This window comes from Urocitellus parryii, chromosome 7 (genome assembly GCF_045843805.1).
Source record: "Urocitellus parryii isolate mUroPar1 chromosome 7, mUroPar1.hap1, whole genome shotgun sequence".
Lineage (NCBI taxonomy): Eukaryota > Metazoa > Chordata > Mammalia > Rodentia > Sciuridae > Urocitellus > Urocitellus parryii.
In genome coordinates, this window is record NC_135537.1 from 147,091,847 (window position 1) to 147,116,362 (window position 24,516).

The 24,516-nt window shown below is 48.0% G+C and overlaps 1 protein-coding gene across 4 annotated transcripts; it reads right to left on the reverse strand.

The window, feature by feature from the left end:
• Mmp28 (matrix metallopeptidase 28) lies at positions 1-23,319 on the reverse strand. 4 transcript variants are annotated; one of them, XM_026380257.2, is made up of 8 exons: positions 23,000-23,319; positions 11,594-11,673; positions 11,247-11,434; positions 6,192-6,416; positions 3,963-4,208; positions 2,457-2,606; positions 1,982-2,149; positions 1-1,120 (listed from the first exon to the last, which is right to left on the reverse strand). In XM_026380257.2, exons 1-8 carry the CDS (start codon positions 23,108-23,110, stop codon positions 726-728), a joined length of 1,563 nt encoding a protein of 520 aa, XP_026236042.1. In that variant the 5' UTR covers positions 23,111-23,319; the 3' UTR covers positions 1-725. The 4 variants fall into 4 exon arrangements, with proteins under 4 accessions (XP_026236042.1, XP_026236044.1, XP_026236043.1 ...); XM_026380258.2 differs by having other exon boundaries at positions 720-1,120; positions 1,968-2,149; XM_026380260.2 differs by lacking the exon at positions 1-1,120 and adding an exon at positions 1,823-1,862 and having other exon boundaries at positions 1,968-2,149.
• Positions 23,320-24,516: the final 1,197 nt, after the last annotated feature.

Consider the following 24,516-nt stretch of genomic DNA (forward strand, 5'->3'; position numbering starts at 1 on the left):
TGTAGCTGGCTGGCCCAGGCTTGGATAGAAGAGCATTATACTACAAGTTTGATATACACAGTAGAGACTGCTATAGTCCATCTTTCTTACACATCTGCTGTCACTGGAAAGGATGGAAGAACTGGCTCAAGGAATACTGCTTCCCACCTGCAGGCCCACCAGCTGGGGATGACACTGTTTATTCCTGCCCCAGACAAAAGCCTTGGAAACCCATAACAAATCTCCCTCTTGTTCTACATCCTGAACCCCCAATGGGCCCCTGAGGTCAGAGACCCTGTGCCTTCACCCCATGGGAGCTTACTGGGGTGAGATCTGAATAAATAAGACACACTACAAGAACTGAGCCAGGAGACCCTAAGAAGAAGGGGTATAGCTTGGCATCCCTCCTGGTCAGATTCCAGTGCTGTCTCCTTGCAGACAGAACAGAACCATTAGCAGAAGAATCAAAATCTCTGAGGTTTGGGAATGAAAGAGGTCCTCGGTGGGAAGAATTGTGGGATCTGGGACCCTTTTTTCCTTCCCCTTGGATTGATCGCACCCCCACCTCCATGTAGTGGGAATAGCAGTGTTCCCCAAGGAACAAAAGCACACAAACTTCCTGATGAAGATTTTGCGGCTCAGTCTTCTGCAGGGAGGCGGGGGCTTCCAGGTCAGGTTCTGCCCCTGCATCTGGGATGTGAATGGACCCTCAAGGCACCGAGGGTTCATTAGGTGATGAGTTGCCTTCAGAACAGGGTGCCTCCCGAGTTGGCATGCCAACAGCCCATCCAGGGCAACTCAGTGGCCCAGCGGCCTGAAGCAGTCACTCGAAGTTTGGTTTGGTCCAGGCGCCAGTAGCGGTCATCTCTGAAGAAGATGATAGAGCCATCTTTCCTTGGCAAGGCACCACTGACCTCCTCAGGGACACCCTTCCAGTCCTGCAGACTGCGGGGGTAGTAGGGTTCCACTTGCAGTCCACCTTGGGCCAGCACATAGTAGCGGGCACCCTTGAAGAGGATGATGCGGTGCAGAGGAGGGAAGAAGAGGGCTGCATCGGGATGGCGGGGCAGGCCCCCTGCCCGGCACAGCTGTGAGAAACCCCACACTGACTTGGAGCCCCGGAACCTCCAGCATCGACTCCCTGTCGGGCATTGAGAAAGACAGGATGAGCTGGAGCCCATTGGTCCCACCCATTGGTCTTCACTCCTTTGCTGTCTCCCTTCTTCCACTCAAGTTGAAGCCCAAGGTTGTTGGTTAATGGGGGCTACCAAAATGGATCATGCTACAAGTTAGTTATATACTGTAGGGGAGGGACTGCTATAGTTTAGGCTTCCAGCAGGTGTCAGCAGAGAGCCAACAGCCCAGAATGAACCTATCAATTTGCGCTTGCAGGGAGAGCAGGCTGGGGCCTGGAGAGGGGGCACAGTCCCTTCCCTGGGGGAGGAATGGAACACGGAGAAGTCTTGGAACTTTCTTCAAGTCTACTAATTCTAAAAGGCAAGGGTTTTTTGTTGTTGTTGTTCATGGCCACATTCCTGACACTTCCAGTGGTTTGGCACATAGAAGGGCCTCCACATTGGTTTAATGAATGAATGAAGGAATGAATACTATCTACTAAAGAATTATGACATATCTAGCAATATACTGCACACTCCTGGCCATTATTTTTATCCTCCTTCCCCCCCAAAATGTATTATTTTCCCTATTGAAGGAATGCAAGCTCTAACAATTAAGTGACAACCCCAACCTCACACAGGATTCCTTAGAAGACACCATTCTTTCTGGAATGCCAGAGCTCAATAGCAGTCCTCTGCTTCCCTTTAGACTCTTCTCTGAAATGCTCCCCAGGACAACTTTGACACCTGCTGCTCTCCACTTCATCACTGAAAGGAATTTCCTGGTAGTATGTTCCTGGGGTCACTGGTTCATTGTGGGGCAGAGACTCATTGGATGAGTCTCCTCCCCTAAGCCTCAATTTTCTCAGTTACCTCAAGGTTGATACCTTTGAAGAAGTAGAAGTCTCCATCCTCCAATGACACTGCAGCAGCCTCAATGTTGGGAGGCAGCCCGGCCCACCTGTCCTGTAGTGGGCGGGGCTCTGAGACATTGCCATCAGGTGTCACCTTCCAGAAGTAGCTCCCTTTAAAGATGTACACTTGTTGGTCCCCATCTGCTTGGAAACAAGAGAACCTTGAGGAATGACCATTGACCTCTGCCATGTTTCAGGGAAGGTATTATGAAGAACCCAGCTTCCCAAATCAACAAGCAAAAGGTGTGATGTGCGCAAGGGACAGTTGGAGGAGAGACAGGAGGAAGCAGTACTTGGCTTTCTGTGAGCTTGCTACTGTGCAGAATGCTTGTAGCTTGGGATTTATGGCTTCTATAATCCATCCCTGCACCTTGTACTCCAGTTCTGGGGACCCTTGGAGATATGAAAAAGGAAAGAAGGAAGCCAGGCACGGGTGGGACCATCTTACCTGCAGTGATAGCATCGAAGAAAGAGTGGCAGTATTTAGGACCCTGGGTTTCAGGGTGCCTGCCTTGGGAGTTATGGGGATCCCAGGCCTCAAAGTCAGTGAACAACTTTCCTGGGAGCTGGATGGCCCTTGAGCCCCCTAGGGGCTTCCCTTTAGGAGTAAAGAGAGAAGAGGGAGAGAACAGACTGGTGGGGGTATGTTGAGTACTCAACCCTTCCCTTTGATTCCTTTCATGATTGTCTTACATGAGGGGCAAGGAGGAGGATGGGAGTGGAGATAAGAGTTGCCCTGGTTGTTGGTGTTAGCCATAATAACACTAAAAACAGGAGTCTTGTCTCTTACTCAACAGCCTGAGATACAATTGGGGCAGAAAACAAAGCTAGGGTTTGGAACTAAGAAGGGCAGGGAATCATCTTCTCCAAATCTTGGGCAACACAGGTGGCATGATGGCATGGTTCAGGACCCTGGGGCTGTGATAATTTACAACAATGATAATAATTACCTCCTAGCCTTCACTTATCAGAGGAGTGAGGCAGAAATTTGGCATCGGCTCCTGAATCCTGGTCTTCAATTTCCTAGCTTTGCCACCTTGGGCTTTATTTATCCTCTCTGAACCCCATTATCCTTATCTGTGGTCCAAAAGACATTTAATTGGTGGCATGTTTTAAGTGTAAGTGCCTGGCCTGTGGTAAACACTAGTGAAATACCAGCCGTCATTGTTACATTTTGTAGATTTTCCAGGCTACAAAGCATGCTCAGACCCACAGTAGCACAACATCCAGGTAGGTTAAGCAGGACCTCTATTATTCTCCCCTTTTTTTTTTTTTTTATTTTTACAAAAGGGAAAAATGAGGGCTCTTAGAGGGGAAATGTTTTGTCTAAGAGCAACTGCTAATCAGGAATGGCAAGTGACTTGAACCCAGGCCTCCTGGCTGTGCCCCTGGCACTCTGAAGCAGGTCCCAAGACAGTAGCACTGGCTGATTGATTTGGCCTGGTCTGCTCTAGGGGAGGGACCTTGTCTGAGCCCACTACCAGGTCGAGGCTGATACTGGGAGTACCTGGGCATCGCAACGTGCCGAGGGGGCATTGAGCCAGTGGGATTGTGGGGAGGGATGAGGGCTTTGGGTTCTGGAATGGGAGAGAGGTAAACTTAATTGGATCTGAGTCATGGGCAAGGATGTGATGGGAGAGGGGCTGCCAAAGCTGGGGTTTGGGCAGGAATTCAGAATTTGGAATGCAAGGAAGGCAGCAGGGGAGAATCGCACCCAGGAATTGATTGGAGACTTATGGAGAGGTGGAAGCAGAAGACTGAGGTTTTTCGGGTTTGAGAGGAGCCTGGAGCTTCGGGTTTGGGAGGTCAGGTGAGGGGAGACCAGATTCCTGCGCTTAGGGTGGAGGACCCTGTTTGAAGAGCCAGGGTCTAAGGACTGGGGGCTTGCGCGGGGCGGGGGGGGGGGACACAGGGACACAACAGGGTGACCCAGAAGCAGGGCTGGGAGGCTCACCATACAGGGTCTGCACCGCCAGCACGTCGTCCCAGCTGAGCAGCGCGTCGCGGCCCAGCCTCTTGTAGTAGGGCGCCATGAGCGCGCGTGGCGCCGGCGAGTGGGTGAGGCCGAGCGTGTGGCCGATCTCGTGCGCCAACACCACGAAAAGGTTGCGCCCTCGGCGGCGGCTCAGAGACCAGCGCTCATCCAGGTCGAAGTGCGCTTCACCGCGTCGGGGGAGGAAGGCGTGCGCCAGGGCGCCCCCTGCAGGCGGCGCAGAGGGTCAGGGGGAGCAGCGACTCTCGCCCACGTATCCGTGCCAAACGCAAATGCCCCCCCCCCCGTGTGTTGTGGCTGTTTTCTGCTGCATAATTTCCCTCCTGATTAAGTCTTAAGCAGCTGGAGTGTGGGGAGGTGAACAGATGACTAACTAAACTATGGGGTGTGGTCTTCTAAGAGGTCCCATGATGCAGATTCAGCTTGGGGCTAAACTGCATAGGTTCCAAACCTAGTTTTACAGTTCACTACCTGTGTGACCTTGGACAGGCAACTTTAACCTCCCCCTATCTTAGCTTCCTGGTCTGAAAATGGGAATGGTAATAATAAGCTTCTTCCTCAAAGCCTTGTGAAAAATATGTGCAAGTGCCTATTCTAACTTAGAACAGTCCCTAAAACACATATGCTATATAAGAATTATTTCAAAAAGAATCAAGGAGTAAGGATTGGTGGTTACCCTGAGAAGGGAACATGCTAGGTCCTTCCTTTCTGTTTCTTGATTGGGATACTGGGTGTATGAAAGTTCATCAATCTGTAAACTTATGATATGCAGCACTTTTATGTGTATGTATATTTTCTAAGTATGGGTATTCTTGCTTTCTTGTCCTCCCAGGGTTCTTTAGGTAGCCTCTCTCTCTCTACTTGTCATAGGAGTGAGCAGAGGGAGTTGGGCTGGATCAGGGATTTTAGTGGAGCCCACACACAGCCTAGATCCAGGGCCCCACCCCTCACGATTCAATTTCTGCAGAAGCAGTTTATGACACAGGGGTCAGAACATTGCTCTTTGATAATGTTGGCCTAGAAGCTTGTTGAAAGTCCTTTGGCTTTGCCTTCTTGGAGCTCAGGCCAGGTGGGATTGACAAGTATGGAAGGCTGGCAATAAAAGGAGGGCCTTGTGGGGGTGGAGAGTCAGCCAACGTAGGAGCAATTTGAATATGCCTAGAGCCATTTCTTGCAGGCTACATGCCATGCAGCTCTCACTGGGAGATGGAGAGACAGGTCTCAGAAAGGAGAAAACCAAACTCAAAAAGACAAAGCATCTGTCCCAAGTCAGAGAGCTGCTTGGGGAGTCCAATGTCCTGATGCCCCAGCACAGAACCATCTTAGGTATTGGAACTCTGCCTGGGTATGAAAGTAAACATGTCATATAGATATCACGAATGACATGCATTACATGTAAGCATGTGTGCATGCTATATGTAGATTCTGGAAAAGCCTGGATTTCTTCCAGTACTAACTGGCCTCCCAGCAGCAGGAGCTATCAGTGCTCCTTGATACAGGTAGGCTTGATGGAGAGCAGAGAAGTGCAAGAGAGGTGACAGCCCAAATTCCCAGGCCATACAGGGCTTAAGTCCCCACCCCAAAGGGATCTGATCATACTTCCTTTCCTCACTAGGAAAGAGGAGACCCACAAATAGCCCATAATCAGGTTCTGACAGCCAGTGTTGGCAGAATGGAAGGAGTACCTTTTACACTGCAGCCAGAAGCCATCGGGGTGGGGACAGAGGAAACCAGCTGTGGCTGCAGGATAGCACTTCTGTAGCTATCAGGGAATAGAATGTCACTTGCGTTATAGCAGCCACTGTGGCAGTGAGTTGGGGGGCAGAGGGTAGGAGCAGGGTAAAGTGGTGACCTCTGGTTGTTTTTTAAGAGTCTGATCTAGAGAACAAGAGAGGCCCAGTCCTGATGGATGATGGGACCTCAGAAGATTCTCCTGGAATAAATAATACTCTTTAGAATTTGCAAAGCATTTTCCAAGCAGAACCTTATCTGGCTTCCCTACAGACATGTGAGGTGTACTAGGGCAGGGACCACTGTTTCCATTTTATAGATGTGGAATCTGAGGGCACTTTGGAATGGGGTGTGGCTTGGCCATGGCCAAGAGGAGAAGGGATGCTCCATTGTCACCCACAGACTGCTTCTTGGTTGGGTTCCCGTCCTGCCATATGGAGAGAGGTTTTGTGTCAGCACCTGGGCCGTCAAAAGCGTTGTTCAGCCCATCGTTGTGGTCCCCTTGGAAGAAGGTGAGGCGGATGTCAGCAGGGCCGGTAGCCGGGGCCTCCCAGAACTCCAGGGCTGAGACATTGCTCCACAACTGGAAGGCGGCACGCACAGCCCCCCGAACTACTGGCTCCGGCAGGCTCCCAGGCCAGTTCACCAGGCGGTAAGAGAGGTGCTGCTTGTACCATTTATTGCCTGTCAGTCAGAAAGGACATGTCAGTCACACCCTGCTGCTGGGTCTGAGCGAGGGTCTGTCCCCATGGACCCAGTATAATGGGGGGAGGGCAGGCCCTGCCCAGGGAGCCCCCCCATTTGACTGGAAGACACTGCCTCTGCTAAGGGGACTGCTCAGACGGAGGAGACTTGCCCTGGAGAGTCCCCAGTCTAGTGGGGCAGGTCCCAGTATGATGGAGGATATGTAGCCTCGACCTAGGAAAAGCCTAGAAGTCTGTCTGAACCCCTGGTCTGTGGTCTTATTCTTTCCCACAGCCTGGGCTGAGTCTGAAAAAGCTCTGTGTCTCTTGCTAGCAACAAATCTTCAGCCTCTGCCTCCAGTGTCAGGACAGAGAAGCCCAAAGGTCACAGCTGTGACTGCCCCATCCGCTCTCTTCACCCCTCACAGCCTCCTGCCACCTCCCATAGGCTCCACCCTGCTCTTTCAGGGCCCAGGGCCTGGAGCTGGCCAACAACCATTAAGACCCATTTATCTGAGGTCCTTCCCTGACCCCTTGCCCTCCTCCTCACTTCCGCAGGGACTCTGGAGAGCTCTGAGGTGAAAACAAATAAGAATGAAGGGTGTGTTTTGTCACAGACCCAGGGAAAGTTTTCCATCTCTGCTTAGTTAAGAGCTTCTCTCCCTTTGCCCCAAACTTCAGTTCCTCCACAAGGGCTAAGACTCTGGCCTCTGCCCCAGGTCAGCTGGGTCTCTCTGCAGTTCACTGGGCACCCAGGAACAGGGTGACTAGAAGGACCAGCTCCTGAGTTTCTCAGGGGCAGTTTCTGAACCCTGCAAACTCAGGTGCTAAGACAGCAACCCCATACAGAAGACTTGCAGGTTGAAGGCAGACCCAGAGAGGGGCAACTGAGACTGGGGAGAAAGGGTCTGCTGAAAGTCACAGAATGAGTGAGTAGCTGAGCTGGGCCTTGACCCCTAATCTAGTGCTCCTTCCAATTATACCACACGGAGAAGCAGGGCCATTTGCTAAGACTCCTGCCTTGTAAATCTGCCTGAACATCAGTCCTTTGGGTCAAAGCAGCAGCCCTGCATGGGCTGAAATTCTCCAGATGGAAGGAGAGAGGCTGGGCTCCCTTGCCCTCCCTACCCATGGGAGTGGGGGAGGGGCATGTCCCTTCTCCCACCCCTGAGCTGAGCTCCATTCAAGGCAATGCTGCCTCCCTGGACTTGTTTGGTCTGGCATCCATCCAATCTCTGCCTCCCAGCCAGTGAGCAACCCTCCGAGAAGGAAGAGGGAATGATTCTAAGGAAGGGACCGAGACAGGGAAAGGGGGGGCGCTGGGGTCCAGAGGCACCACCAAGAGTTCATTATGTACCAGGAACACTCTGTTAGACTGTAAGTCTTCCCTGGACACAGACCATCCAGAGCTGGGCTCTTTCACATCCTGCTGGGGGTGACTGACTCCCAGACTCCCCCCATGAACTTTCAATCCTTTAGCAATATGTGAGGTGGCTTCTCCTGCTTTTGTTTTGTTTTTGTTTGTTTGTGTTGATGATTGAGCCCAGGGGCACTTTACCACTGAGCTATATCCCAGCCCTTTTTATTTTTTACTTTGAGACAGAGTCTTGCTAAGTTGCTGAGTCTAGCCTCAAACTTATCATCCTCCTGCCTCAGACTCCTGAGTTGCTGGGATTATAGGCAGGTACCTGGCTTTTCCTGTCTGTTTGAAGTTAGAGAGAGGCCCCCTCTCTATGGGTAAGAAAGAGCAGGCGTAGGTAATTCTCTGACTTTAGGTAGCCAATGAAGATGACAGATCTCAGGATAAAACTCTGAAAAAATATGTATATGTTTGTGTTTGTTGGGGGACAGGGGTACAGAGGAAGAACACAACCAGGGATTCCAAGAAAATGACTGCTTCCTTGGGAGTGGAGACAAGCTATGGATGGGTGGCTGGTGAGCCCTCCAGGAAGAAAGGAACTGGTCCAAGGCAGTGGACTGAACCCTCTGCCCTGTCCTTTTCCAGGTCAACTCCCTTGGAGAAGGCTGGTCACTTCAGGCCCCATCCTAAGTTCTTGGTTGGACAGAGCTGGTTTTCACAATGACCCCCAGGCTTTTGTAATAGTACCTGGCATTGTACCCCCCCATCAGAGTCCCATAGGGGGCCTGGCCTGGGGTTGTAGCTCAGTGGTACAGCACTTGCCTAGCATGTGTGAGGAACTGGGTTCAATCCTCAGCACCACATTAAAAAAAAATAAATCAATTAAAGATATTGTGTCCATCTACAACTAAAAAAAAAAAAAAAAAGAAAGTCCCAGAGGGAAGAAGAAAGGGGTTGGGGGAGAGCTAGCCACTGTCTGAGAAGGAACTTGGAGTCCTAGAACATGCAATGGGAGCCTAATAATTCCACCTGTGAACCTACATAAATTGTGGAATTTCTCTATGCCTCAGTTTCTCTTTCTACAAAGTGGGGTCTATAAGACTTAACACATGTAAGATACGAGGCTTAAATAGGAAAGCAATGTGGAGCTGACTGGCAGGTGGTAGGTACTCAGTAAATACCTGTGCCTTTTCCTGCCTTTACCACCCCAGATATACCTCACAGACCTCCTGCCCCCACTAGCTCTGTAAAGGAACAGGGGGATTAAAAGTTAAACCTGCAGGCACAGAGAGGAGCAGGATGGAGTTGTGGCTCAGTGGTAGAGTGCTTGCCTTGCATGTGTGAAGCCCTGGGTTTGATCCCCAGCACCATGTAAAAATAAATAAATTAAATAAAAGTATTGTGTCCATCTACAACTAAAAAAAAAAATTTTAAATGCAGGATATGGGGGGTGAGGAGGGCTGGGATTGTGGCTCAGCGGCAGAGCGCTCGCGTAGCATGTGCAAGGCCCTGGGTTCGATCCTCAGCACCACATAAAAATAAATAAATAAAATAAAGATATTGTGTCCAACTAAAAAATAAATAATAAAAAAATGCAGGGTATCCAGTTAAGTTTGAATTTCAAAATATAAATAAAATTTAAATAAAATAATTTGTATTCACCTGAAATTCAGATTTAGCTGGACATTCTGTATTTTAACTGACCAAATGCTACTATCTTCTGTCCAAAATAGATACTCCAAATTGACTAGTGACAAAGGCACTCCATTAGATCCTTCCTTGGGGCAGGAGAAGGAAAGTTACAGCCAGATGGAAGCATCCGCAAAGCTCAGACCCCCAGTGCAGCTGCTGAGACTGTTTCTGGGGCTACCCCACTTTCCACTGTGCTCTTACAACAAGTCCTTGGTAATCAGGGACTGGCTCTTCTTTGGAGCCTTTCATCGCAGAGTAGGGAGAAGGAGGGACGGAACCCTGGTCACAAGACATGAACCCAGGACTTCGGCTTCTGGGATGGGTTCTGTCTGTTCTATTGGTCTCCTGAGCTCAGGCCTCTCCTTTCCTACTTCACTCTTCCCCTCTGCTGCTCAGAAACACGGTGGGATGAAGAACATGTTGATTCAAGGACATTTTGACCCCCAGGGTCCAGACCTCATCGTTGACTCCGAGCTTTACCAAGAATGAGGCCATTCTGCACAGGGCACCCCAAGTGGCCTGCCATGTGAATGCAGCAGAATGTGAAAACGGCTGGGAACAGCTGCCCTCCAACAGCCCACAATTTCCTTATGAATTAGCTGAACCATGAAAGCCCACTCCATGCCTTCAATCCCATTCGTAGGAATATTATCGGTAAAAATAGTTCACACAACTCCAAGTGGCAGTGGCCCCAAATTGCTCACAGTAAAATTAACTCTACATGAAGACCTGATGGGAAAACCTCATCTTGTTCCCAATCATGAAAAAGCAAAAAATGACCAGAGAAAAATTGACTTAGTAAAAGCCATCATGATAGTAAAAAGACACCTAGCTTGTTGTTTGCGAAAAACTGGCTTGGGATATAGCTCAGTGGTAGAGCTTGAGGTCCTGGGTTTGATCCCCAGTATTGCAAAAAACAAACAAAAAGGAGGAGGAGGAGGAGGAAGAGAATAAGAAAAGACAAAGCTACCAAAAGGGATGGGGGAGAAGAAGAAAGTATATTGTATAAACTGTGCTGGAGAGCTGGGGATATAGCTCAGTTGGTTGAGTGTTTGCCTTGCATACACAAGGCCCTGGGTTCAATCCCCAGCACCACAATAAATAAGCAAATAAATAAATGTGCTGTGAGAAAAGCTCAGAACAGCAGATCCTCAGAGACAAAGTAGATTAGTGGTTCCCACGGGGACTGGGGAAGGAGACAATGGGGAGTAACCACTAATGGGCACAGAGTTTCTATTTGGGGTAATGAAAATGTTATGAAATTAGGAATTCAATTGTGGTAGTGGTTGCACAATTCTGCAAATATATTAAAAATCACCGAATGGAACCCATTAAATGGGTAAATTGCATACTACGTGAATTCCATCTCAATAAAGCTGTTAAGATGTGTTCTGTCTGAACACAACAAAGATGGAACACATCTTTGTTGAATAATTGTTATGAAAAAGAATTGATTCTGATGAATTTAATATAAATGAAAAGTGTTGGTCGTGGTTTAAATGCTCTGTATAGAAAATTGATCAAGGAATTCAGTGGACTTGATGGGGTTTGATCTGGGAAATACTTGCACAATGAAAATTCATCAGTGTAGGTATAATTCTGGTTTAAATGTCCTTATTCATAATTATGGTCCTTGTGTCAAAATGTCCTATCTGCCCACCCCTCCCTGCCCTAGAGAGGACAAGTTACTAACAAAGCCCAGTCCCAGGCTAGTTTTTCCATCCATGGGCTTCAGAACATTGGGTGGTCCCAGCCCAGCTGGATTTCAACAGTGCTCACCTTGCTTTGCAAAGCGTTTTTTGCGCCTCATTTTGGCCCGGCGTCCTGCAAACAGCGCACTCATCCTCTCTGTCCAGGTTGCATGACTGTCAGTATCTGTGACGCCACAGCGGGGACGTGTCATCTGCCGAAGGGTGGCATGGTCGAGCACGCCACTGATGGGAAGTTGGGAAACCCACTGGAACTCTCTGCCAGGAGGAATTGAGATAAAGGACTACAAGGGGAGTAAGGGTGGTAGGGGTGAGGACTGACTTCCTGGGGTATGGATTGCCCACCCTCCAGGAGGAGGGAGAAGACAGGCGCTCTGCACCCTGCATGCCCAAGTCCTTCCCATCCCTGCTTCCTACCTGATGGCATTGCTGAATTGGGTGGAAGTGGGAGCTCTGGAGACATGTTCACTGAGGTACCCATACTTATCCAGGAATGCCTGCAGGAGAGATGAACATCAGCATTTCCTAGCACTTTCCCTTCCCTTTATATCCGGAGGTCCCCAGCACATACAGCCTAGCCCAATGTTGCCTCTTGTCCCCAGAGCATCTGTAAATTATAGCAAAAAGAATTCTGGGCTTAAAAGTCACAAGGCCCCAGACTCAATTTCAGGTTAACTTTGGCTTCCTCATCATCTTATGGCATTGTTAGAAATCTAGTGGGCATGCTGGACCCTTATGGGCTCTGGAGTGAAGCTGGTCTGGTCTTGAATCCCAGCAAGCAAGTTACCAAGCCACAGGTTTCTCAATTGTAAAGCAAATTTAATAGTAGTATTTGCATTCTAGGGTTTTTGTGTGAGGACTAATCACAATAGTGCTTATAGAGGACTTACCATGGTGTCTGTGTGCAGAATAGCTATTACATGTGGTATATAGATAGACACCATTAATATGCATCAAATTTGCTCTGAATCAGCTTGTTTAGAAAATGCTCAGCTATTGATCAGGATTTGATCAGATACTGGCTGAGTCATGTCTGGATTTGAGAATTCTCTCTCTCATTCTGGATTCTTGCTAAATAATTATCCTCCCTGACTAAATGCAGACATATTTAAGGCCCTGTGATCATCAATGTGCTTACCTTCAACTTTATGATGGATATAAAATCTTGACTTCCTAGAGGTGCATATTTGAATTAGAAACCTGCAATGTCTTCCTTCATTCATGAGTTTGTTAATTCATGCCATGTACTAGGGGCCCTGCTGGGTATAATGGCAAATTATATCTCTAAAGGAGCTTCTACACTAGTGGATAGAGACAGACAATAAAAACACCGGTACCAAGTAAATAAAGGAGATAAATTGGTACTATAAAGAAAAACACCCTGAGTGATATAATTGAGAATAACTTAGAAACTTCAATCAGGAGGTCACAAAGGGCCCCCTGAAGAGTGAATATTTGATCCAGTTTCCTAAGAATGAGACCCAGGTGGCCACCCATTGAGGTGGGAAAGGGCGGCACAGGCAGAGAGAACAGCAAATCTAAAAGCCCTAAGGTAGGATGACATGGATCTGTCTAAGGAACAGAAGAAAACATGGTAAGTGAGATGAAGTCAGAGAGGCGGGGCTGTTGGCCAGGATCAAGAGTTCGGTTTTATTTTAGTCTTGCTGAGGGATTAATTGTAGGCAATGCATAAAGAGAGAAATCTGGATGACTTCTGAATTTTTAACTTGGAAGGTGGTGCCATTTGCTGCCTGTGGATGCCTAAGGGAAGAAGAGATGTGGGACGATGAATGCGATAGTGTCAGAACGGTGACCCTAGAGCTCAGAGAAGCTGCCGAGTCTTTCATCGTGTAGATGATATGAAGCCAACACCTGGATGAGAGCCTCAGAGGAACTTAGGATATCAGAGATCATTCCACAGCATGAGTCCCTTTTCCTCCCCCCTGTCCTCACATACCTGGGAGCTGCTCTCCCAGAGACAAAGCTCTTGGAGGCCAGGGGAGAGAGCGTGAGACTCATTATCCTCGCCTACCCTTTGGGAGCTGAAACACCTCCCCTTCTCACTGATAAAGCCCCATAGATGTCACCTTGGGTAAAAACATAGTCACCTCACCTGCTTTATTCTTATTCAGACACGCACGATCTCTTGTTACCTGTAAAGAGATCATTTTCTGTCTTGTACTCTGACCCTCACCTTATTTCTTAACTCAAAATAATTCCAATCCTAGCTGTTGCCTCAAGGAAAGGACACAGCTGGGAATGAGACGAGACTCTAAGCCAGGATTGGCAAGATCCTAGGTACTTGCAGGTGCCCACCCTCCTTTTTATGGATTTCAATTACATCTGTCTTCAGCCAGCCCTGCTGAAGGCTGCTTTCCTGAAGAACCTCTTTCCCAGGCAATAGAACACTTGGCAAATCAGTGTCATTGTTTTTCTGTTTTTAGCACTATTGCTTTCTTCTTTCCCTTTATAAACGTATACTATTTTCAGATTCACAATGTATCCAAGTAGTTCTAGTGGTTTGAGCGGGAGAATGACTGATTGCTCAAAATAATCTGGCAGCATAGAATAGCCCCGGAACTTGCGATTGAGACTCTCTTCCCTATCCTGACTCTGCTAGGTGGCTGGGAGTGAATGACTCAACTTCCCTGAACCTTTCTTCACCCACAAGGTGGAGAGCCTCACAAGATTCACAGAAAGACTGAACAAAGCAATGCACTGCTTAGCATAGCACCTGCTACCTAGTAAATGCTCAACAAATAGTCATCCAGTTGATTCGACTCAGAGGGAAAATAAACAAGAGACTTTGAAACACCACCCATCTGCAACGTGGAAACTGCTTGGAACAAGGAAGCGACACCTCTGGTCTCAGTCCAGGGGCTTTTCTGCCTGTCACTTGCCTCAATCCTTCAGGTGCCTGTTCTTTTCTTTGTCCCTTTCCTGTCCTCTTGTGAAGACAGAGGACTTTCTAAAGGAAGCCAGGGAATTCATGTCTCCTTAGAAGCAGTGTTACTGGGCGAGTGACTTGGGAGAGACGGGTCACAGGTCAACCTGGCTGGCACGCCCAGTCCTTATCAGGGAGTTGGCTCCCATTCTGGAACTCTGAAGCCTTGGACAGAGGGGGGAGGGAGGGAAATGGTCTGTCGGCTCCCATTTCCTGGCGGGCTGCCGTGCCCCGGTACTCTGGCAGGCAAGGTGGGGTGGAGGCTTTTTCCAGGGGCCCTATCAGAGGGGGAGTTCTGGGCTCTGGGACCCTGCCATTGCAAGGCAGAGCTGAACTCCCAATAAACAGAATCAGCATGTGCCCAGGACACCAGCCAAGCAGAGGCACCCAGAGAATCTGATATTTTATACTTCCATAAAAGCACTGAAGTATTATAATAGAGATTATCAGGATTTATGGACTCTTCAATTTAGTTTATACTGAGTGCACATATATTTAAAAATTTCTAAATAACATTACAGGAAGGGGCTCCTTATCACTGTCACCGCTGAGAGCGCTAAAGCTCTGTTGGGGGTGGGAGGCAGATCCATGGCCTTGCAGGAGGAGGGGGGAGGGTTAGGCTCCCTCTGCTCCTGGAGCTGTCCCCAAACCTCTTCTGTTACACTTTCTGTGCCTCAGTGTCCCCTGAAAAGGTGGGAGAAACACCCAACTCTGCATGGGAGAAAGAGCAAGGGGTGTGGGGCCGGTGCACGGGGTGGCAGTGTGGTCAGGGTCCCAGGAAAAGTCGAAGGACCCCGACCGAGAGGCAGAGCTCCTGTTTGTGGGAATCATTTCTTCTCCTGGCTTTTGTTTTCTGGAGACTTGTCTGGTGTGTGTTTTAGGAACTGGAGACCCATCAAAGGTCATCCCCACCCCTCTTCATTGAGGTAGTTCCCAGGCCACTTGTCCTTACCTGGAAGGACTTGATTATCTCCTGGGGAGCCCAAGGTTTGAGCTGAATGGAGAGGAAGCTGGAGAGCTGTGCCCCAGAGGTGACTTGCCTCGCCTTAAGCCCATGCCAACGCCCTTCCCACTTGCTTAAGGATGGGGCCACTTTGCCGGGGAGTTGCCTCTGAGTGTCCCTGGGAGTGGCTCTGGTGTCTGGATAAAATGAAAATGGTTCCCTTGAAACCAGCCAGGCAGGTGGGACGGTGACTCTGAGAGGTCTAGTCCTGCATGCGCCCAGACTTGTCCTGGATGGGTGCGTACAGCCCAGTCCATTCAGTGCCTGAGGGAAGGGGAAACTCTGGTTGGTTTTGAACAGGGAGACCAACTATGAATCCTAGGCCTTAGTCAAGAACTCTGAGTCACGGGGCTGGCAGGGCCAGAGCACTGGACCCAGAGGCTTGAGTTTTATCTACTGCCAGCTGGAGTCCTGGGGCAAGTCCTGCACCTCAGGTTTGTCTTCTATGAAATGGGGGTGGGGGTGGGAGTACACGTGGACACTGTACCTTCATATATATATATAATATATGTATATATTCCTGCCCTCATATTATACATATTCCTGCTCTATTATTGTAGCCTTGCTTCTGAAACTGCCTAGCTGTGTGAACGATGACAGTTACTTAATGTCTTACAAGAGCATCATGAAAATTCAATAAGAAGATGCTTGGGAAAAGCTGCATGACAGTTGTCCTATTAAAAATATTATTTATACCTCTGTGGCCACAAAACTTTATTGCTGGAAGGGACCTTCAATAGATGAGTCTATGACTCAATCCTAGACACTTCCTGTGCATTAAAGAGTTTCAGCAACAGAAATGAAACCAAGATTGTTTGTGTGTGTGTGTGTGTATATGTATGTGTGTGTGTGTGTGTGTGTGTGTGTGTGTTTGTGTGGTACTGGGGATTGAATGCAGGGGTGTTCTACCACTGAGCTATATCTCCAACCCTTTTTATTTTATTTTGAGGTAGGGTCTTACTAAGTTACCCAGTTTGGCCTCCAATTTCAATCTTCCTGCCTTAGCCCTCCAAGTGGGATTTATAGGTATTCACCCCTCAGCTGGCCGAAACCAAGAATTTAAAAATTGCAAAATGGCAAACTCATGAAGAAACCACGTTGCTTCACCCACAATACAGTCCATTTTCAGATTGTATTTCCTGATGATTTTTTTGTTTCTTTGTTTGTTTCTCCGTAGTGACTCTGTAGGTTTTGCATATGCTTCGGGTACATGTGTAGTATTATTAGCCAAGTCAAGATGTAAGGGATGATAGCCACATTCTGCCCCAACATGTTCTGTACATGAAAACATTTTCTGGTAATCAGGAGCACAATAGACTTTTGACAACTACAAAGATTTTCAAGGGATTATGCCCTCTTTGAGCCTCACAATCACCTTGCAAGAACATAGCCAGGGCAGGTGTTGTTATTCCCATTATATAAAGATGAGAAAATCAAATCTTGGGAATTCTGTGCCTTGTTAGAATGTCCTAGTGAGTGACAGAACCAATACTTGAATTCAGATCCTCTGACATCCAGCCCAGAGGTTTTATTTTGTTTCAAGCAAGTGACTCCAAGGCTTGACACCAAAGGAGAGGGCCCAAGCTCTCCCTGCAGGGGGCGGGCTCTAAACCAAGAGGAAGGTAAAAAGCTGGGATGTTTCTATCTGCAGGTCTCCTGCCCTCTCCTAGGGAGGTCCAGGGGCAGAGCAGAGGGAAGACACGGCTCAGGCAGAAGACTCGGAGGTTTTCAAACAGAGGTTGGGCCCCATCTCCTGCCAACACCCCAAGCAGGTCCTACAAGCCTCAGGTGCTCAACAGGACTGAAGAGTGGTCCCCACAAAGGCCAGGGCTTCAGGCGGCTGCCTTCCCTCCCTGCCCCTGGGAGCTGGGAAAGGCCCCCTGCAGTGGGATCTGTTCAGCTCCTCTGCTCTATTTTGGGAAAAGCCTTACCCTCCCCATTTTCCTCTCTTCCTCCCTCTCTCCCTTCCTCCCTCCCTTCTTCCTGGCTTCCCCACCCCTCCCCCCTTTCTTTTCTTTCTTTTGTTGGAGATCTTACTACCCGGGGCCTCCTATCCTTAGGCAAGCACTCTACCACTGAGCTAAGTCCCGCCCACGGCTCCCTTTCTTTTCTCCTACTTTTCCTCGTTCCTAGTCTCATCTTTACAAACTTCTGTCTGGGTGTAACCTAGATACCTCTTACAGTGGTCTGTTCGGTTTTTTTTTCTTTTCTGTCCCTAAGGCAGTTGGAAAAACACTACTCGCCTCTATCTACATCCCATTTATATTCCTTATATTATGAAAAAGCCATACTATACGGACTCCAGGACCTCACTAGGCTTGTATAGCTGAATTTGGGGCACCAAAAATGCCCTCACCCATGTCAAGTTTAGGGAGGAGTTGTTCAACTGACTCTCCCTGCCCGATTCCATGACCCACTCTTGTTAGACTTCTTCACTTTCAAACTGACTTAACAAATGCTTTTCTACCAACTTGTGGTCCTCTGAGACCTATTGGAATCTCTTCTTCACTTCTATTCGCCCTGTACCCATGAGTCATTATGCTGAGCTCTTGGGAATGGCTTCCACGCCCAGGCTTCTAGGTTTCTGATTCATAAAAGTTAAATGAATGGCTCTGGGGTATGAGAAACAGACATTGCATCTGGGGGTGAATACTCTACTGTAGCTTGAACATCTCCCTAGAGAAACAAATGATCCAGCCCATTGTAGTACTGGAACACTGGGAGCAGCTGAGTGGGAGGCAGGTCTTGGAACTACTGTCTGGTTGTTCTAAAGATGGTCCAAGTAAAGTAAATGGTAGACCGATCCTTTGGGACAGCCTGTCACTAAACTGCAGGACAGGGCCTGCTGGGAATGAGAGGGGGGCCAGAGCAATGACATCGATCATTAACTTTCAATCTTGCAACTCAGCAGTGGAGGCTCTTCCTACTTTCTCGTACTATGAGCAGCTCTCGCTTTCCTTAAGTGGGCGACAATGAACTTGTTCATAACACAGCTTTGTAAGTGCTGAGCCTCCTCCAGGCAAAGCCCTCTGGGGAAAATCCTCAACTTTATGAGTTGGTGTGCACACACACACAGGGGACACATAGAGCCACACACCCACACAAGATGCAGGGACACACCCAGTGACATGGGAACATAGACACATTCAGACAGTTGTGGCCACACAGTAGGTGATGTGTACACACACACACACAAGCACGCACACACATACTCGCGCGTGCACACACACAGAGGCAGAGGCAGAGGCAGATGAATATAGCAAAGCCAAACAACAGCGCTAGAGCTAGAGAGAATCTTAGAAGTCATTTAAGAAGTTCGCAGGGTGTGGTGGCGCACACCTCTAATATCAGCAATTTGGGAGGCTGAGGCAGGAGGTTCCAAGTTCTGGCCAGAGTGGGCAACTTAGTGAGACCCTCGCTTAAAATGAAAGATAAAAAGAATTGGGGATGGGGCTGGGGATGTGGCTCAAGCGGTAGCGCGCTCGCCTGGCATGCATGCGGCCCGGGTTCGATCCTCAGCACCACATACCAACAAAGATGTTGTGTCCGCTGAGAATTAAAAAATAAATATTAAAAAAAAAAGAATTGGGGATATAGCTTAGTGGTAAAGTGACCTTGGGCTTAATCTCTAGTACCAAAAAAAAAACAAAAACAAAAAATACCCCCCAAATACCTTTATTTTACAGAGTAGGAGCTGCAGTGACATCCAGAGAGGTAAAGGAACTAGACTATGATCACACAGCTTATTTTTTTTTTAATTATTTCTTCCTTTCTATACCCTTTGGGTTCAATCTGCGCATGTATGATTTCTCTCTCTCTCTTTTTAGCTTCTTTAAAGTAGAAGCTTAGATCATTGATCTCAAACCTTTCTGCTTTTCCACTAGAGGCATTTTAATCTCTATAGTCACTCTAATCACTGATTTAGCTATATCCCAAAATGTTGATGTGGAATATGTTCTATTGTTCCTTCACTTCAAATATTTTCTAATTTCCCTGTGGTTTCACTAATCAGTAGGCTACATCCCCAGACCTTTTTAATATCTTATTTAGAGACAGGGTCTCACTCAGTTGCTTAGGTCCTCACTAAGATGCTGAGGCTGGCTTTTGATCCTCCTGCCTCAGCCTCCCGAGCCACTGGGATTACAGGCATGCACAAATGAGCCCAGTTTATTCTGCATTCTTTTTTTATGTGTGTGGTGCTGGAGTTTGAACCCAGGGCCTTGTGCATGTGAGGCAAGCACTCTACCAACTGAGCTATATCCCCAACCCTTATCCTACCATTCTTAAGTATAATTTTCTATCAAGATCAATTAGATCAAGGTGCCTGACCGTGTTACTCAAGTTTTCTCCATCTTTACCAATTTTTTAAATCTCATTATTCTACTCTTGATTAGAGAGGGTGTCAAAAATTTCCAATTAACAAGTCACAAAAAAAGATCATGTTTTAGATAATTTGTATCTAGGATATGCAAATATACAGAGGCAAAAATTAGTTTGCTGCAGATCTTGTCAAGGCTTCGTTTTAAGTACATCCTTAACCTAATTTAGTCCCCTTGGAGTTAATGTTGTATCAATATTAGAATACTTCACACTTCTCACTAGACACATCCCGTCTCCTACTTCACACCTGACACTTTCGATTCACAAATGTATTGATCCACAACAATAGAGTTCCATTTTCCGCGCCCCCCCATCCCTGTGCTATTATCGTAACTTTGGCCTATGTTATAACATCCAATTTACGATTCTATTATTTTGTTTTGAACAGTTGCCTTTTAAGGAAATTACGACATGGGCAAAAGTACTTTATGTCTAGCCATTTCTGAGCTTTGTTTAAGTAGGGCTTACTCTAGATCATGGTCCTCATCCCTAAGGCATGGCACCACCGGAGTTTCAAGTGGACGCCTGGGGTGTTAAAGATTTTTCCATTTTTGGCTGACCAAACTCCAAGATTTTCCCGAAGTGCTCGACTTCTAGGGCCTTTTTTCTGTTCTCAGTCACATAACTGTTGTTCTCTGGTAAGCCTCACACAGTCTCCAACAACATGCCACCACCGTCCTCAGGCGAGCACTTGGAGTGAGCCTCCACCCAGAGGTGTGGGAGTCCCTTCAGGGTTGTCCCCTCTTCCGGGAGGCACTGCTCCACAGATTCTAGCTACTGAACTCTGACCTATGTCACCTCAGCTCAACAAGGACTCTGTGCTCTACTTGGGGTCGAGCTGCCCCCCCCCCACCCCCATTGCAGTCAGGGAATTGTCCCGGGAGTCAAGAGCTGTGGTGACCTGAGAGTCTCCCTTCCATGATGACTGTATTTCCCTAAATGACCATAATGATCTCTCTCACGCTAGCGCTCTTCTCACCCTGTGACTTTCAACACTTTTTCCCACCAGGTGTGAGGTCTCTGTTGAACCCGGGTAGGGCTTGGGATCCCTGTAGCCAATGAAGCGCCACAGAAGTGATGCTTTGCATGGTGGCACCAAGCCTGTAATCTCAGTTTAGGTATTCTGGAGGCTGAGGCAGGAGGACACCAAGTTCTCGGCCAGTCTGGGCAATTCAGTGAGACCCTGTCTCAAAATTTAAAAAGGTCTGGGGATGTAGTTTAGAGATAGAGAGCCTAGTACCATCAAAGAAAAAAAAAAGTGACACTATGTGATTTCCCAGTCTACTCTATAAGAAGGATGCAATCTAAAGCTACCTATCCGCCCCGACCACCACCACCCTGAACACTCATTCTCAGGACCCAGTCACCATATTGTTAGGAAGCCCAAACTAGCCTGCAGGGACAGACCGTGTGGATAGGTCCACATGGAGAAGACCTGAGCTCAGCTGACATCCAGCATCAGCTGCCAGATATGTGAGTGAACAGCCCTTAGAGGATACCAGCACCAGATACCGCAGAGCAAAGTCAAGCTGCCCCAACTTGCCCTATTTGTAATTTTGACCCACAGTGTCTGTGAACTTAATCAAGGATTGTTTTACTTCACTAAGTTTTGGGGGTAATTTGTAATGTAGCCATAGTAACTGTAACACCATCTCTTAGGAATTGTAGTCCTGTACTGCCCATTTTCCAATGCTGAAAATAGTTGCCTTACATATTTTGTCCACTGTGATTGTTAGGGAGAGCTAGTCTCCAAGCCAGGACTTTAATCTGAAACTCTGTTTTCTAAAATAATGAGAAGGATGATTATAACATCCACAATAACATTGAAAACAACTTCCTTTTAGAGATTGCTTTCTGTGTGCTAGGCACTATGCTGAACATTTAAATATATGAGCTAAATGAAACCACACAATGATCCTGTGAAATAGGCATTATAACCCCCTGGTTTGCATGTAGGTCTGGAAGCCTATGCAATTAAATACACACACACACACATTTATATATATATATATATATATATATATATATATATATATATATATAGTATATATACACATAAGTATGTATATGCATAGGCATACAGAGACACACATGCACCCATTACACTTTTTCAGAGTTTTTTATGCTTTAAAAATATTTCTATGCTCACAGTTAAAAATTCCTTTCCTCCAGTTTATGCTAAATAGATTGAAAGGGACTCAATCTGCTAGATATTAAATTCCCCAAGCATACCCCAAGATGAAATCCTCCATCTGTGGTCACCACAGTCATGGGCAACAGAGATACTGTCTGTTTCTCTGCCAAGGTTTGCATGGGACCCAGTTTGGGGATGGGTGGGGTGGGACTCTTAACAAGACTTGGCTTGGTAGACAGAATCCTTCTCCTGGGGCCTCAAGGACTCTGCACTTGATGTTGTAAGAGTCTAAATTCAGAGAAGCAAAGTGATTTCTTGAATATGCAAAAGTGGAAGCACAGAACAAGAAACCAGCACTTGGAAGGGTAAGGGCTGAGGGAGTTAAAGGGGCAATCTTCCTGAGGAGCAGTGACTACAGCCGGCTGTTGGAGGGAGGAGTCATAGAGGGCCCTCCTCATTCTGCAGGTTTCCCCAATTCAGTTTGCCCCTCATAAACAAGGGGAGTATTGTGGATAGTGAGAACCTCTAAACTGGCAGTTTTAGGGCAGAATGAAGTGTTTACGGGAGAAAGAGTCTCAGGACACAGGGAAAACTTATTTTCACTTCTTAAAAGAGTAGAGACATGGGTCCTATTCTTGAGAAGAAGGACACAGAGATGCTTCTTTGGGGAAAGCAAGAAATGACACTGTTATGTAATTACAATTACTTTTTATCTAGAAAACAGACACCTAAATCTATCCCCAGCCCTACCTCACAAAAAATTTCCCTTAGCGAGCAGCTAAGTCCACTGTAGGAAAGTGAAATGGGAAACCTTTGAGATTCACCTTGGCCTTCCTGTCCCCTCTCTCACGTTCAGTCCTGAAACATTGTTTAAAGCTCCCTATAAGCACTTCTCCAGAGTACCCTACTCTTAGCCATTTTACAGACGAAGAAACTGGTTCTGCGCCGTTTAAATGGCTTGCCCTAGCTGGGCAGGGCAGCCCAGTGCGGGAAGCCGGCTCCGCTCGGGAGTTTCAGCCAGCAGTAACCTCTCCACGGCACCCCATCTGGGCTTCCCCCCAGACCACCACCGTTGTGTGAATGAATGTCACGTCTGCCCAGACTAGGCAGTGAGGGTGGGAATTCCCTCTCAGCTCTAGCCTCCCTGTCCCTTCGCTGTCCCCACTCCCATCCCCGCCCATCAGTGCGGATCCGCGCGTGCCTGTGTGGTCCCAACCCCGGCATGGGGAAGAATTGTGCCCCGGCTCTTTGTGTGCAAGTGCGCAGGGGGCGGAGGACAGAGAGAACGCAATGCAGATCGTCTGCTCAGATGGGACCGCGGGGTGGCCTGTCTGCAAACTTCACCCGGCACACACCGCTTACCTCTGCCTCTTTGAGTAGCTCCTGGCCTGCGGGGTCCGCGGGCTCGGCGTCCAGTCCACCCCACAGCAGCAGCGGCAGGGCGCGCAGTAGGAGGCCGACCTGAGCTACCATTTGGTCGGCGCTCCAGCTCCCCCGGGTGAAGAGAGCTGCTGAACGCACGGCACCCGCGGGCAGTCAGCTGTGCGCCGGTCCCCGAGATGCGCCACCCCTGCGCCGCCCTCGCGGACAGGGGCGATCCCAGGGGCTTGCAATGCGCGCTGGGCAGTTCCTTGCTGCGCTCGTCTGGGGCCGGCCGGAGGTCGTCCAACTCCAGTAGTGCCTGCCCACGGGTCCGCCGGCCGGAGGACCGCGGGAGGGAGGAAGGGAGGGAAGAGGGGCGGGAGTCCGGCACTCCCGCCCCACCCACCCTTCGCCGCTGGAACGCGCCGAGGTCCTGGAGCCTCTTCCGCTGGCTGCACTGCCTCGCCCTGTGCCTGCCACCGCCCAGCTCACCCCTTCTCTCCCAGCCACCTTCAATTGATCCAGATCTCTGCAGGGAGGGCCGGGGAAGAATAGTCTCCTGGCAGTTGTGACTACCTAAGACTTAGATGGAGAGGGGTTCTGGCCTACCTGAAGGTAGTTGATAATTTCGGTAGACGGGGAGTGAGTCCCTGGAGTGTAGGAGAAGGAACCCTAGACTCCTAGACTGAATCAGGATTGGGTTTGAGTTTCAGATTAGATTTTTTTTTTTTTTTTGGTAGACGTGTGAATCCTGCACCAACCACCTGCTGGATGTGTGGTCTTAGGCCAGTCACTCACCCGCTTTTCTTATCAGTATATAAGAATAATAAGAATACAGATATCTCATGATTGTGGGGGAGGAATTCATGATCTAATAAACCCTGTTAATAACCGCGCGCGGTGCCTGGCATCATGCAACACACACTTAATAAATGCAATCGTGTGATCTTTTGCAAAGGATTTAAGTACTTCAAGTGCCAGGTTACTTATCAATAAAATAAGAGCAGAAAATATTCAATTCCCAGAACTGCATGAAGATGAAAAGAGAAAACGAGTATAAAGTTCCTTATATATCCCATGCAGTCATTATAAGAATGGAATGAAAAAAGTTTCCACGAAAGCCTTCCTTAAATTCTTACAGAGCCAAAGTAAACTTTTCATTATCTCCCTTCTCAATTGAGAGCAGATTCTCTTTTATCTTCAGTTCACTCATCTGTAAAATGCAAATAAAACAATGATATTGACCTCTGGGGGGTCCTTGTGGGATCAGATGAGTTGGTGTATGTAAAAATAATCTGGAATCTATAAAGTGCCAAACCAAAGTAATGCGGAGTTCTAACCCTGAGGCTCCATAGGACCCTTTTGTGCTGTTTAGGAAAAGATGCCAGTTTGGTGGAGAAATTGGAAAAAACATTCTTTGAGTAGACATCTTAGAAACAGGCATTTCTTCGGTGACAGTAATTGAAAACAGCCTCCCAGTTTCTCCGGACAAACCAACGAGAAAAAGTGGCCCTTCC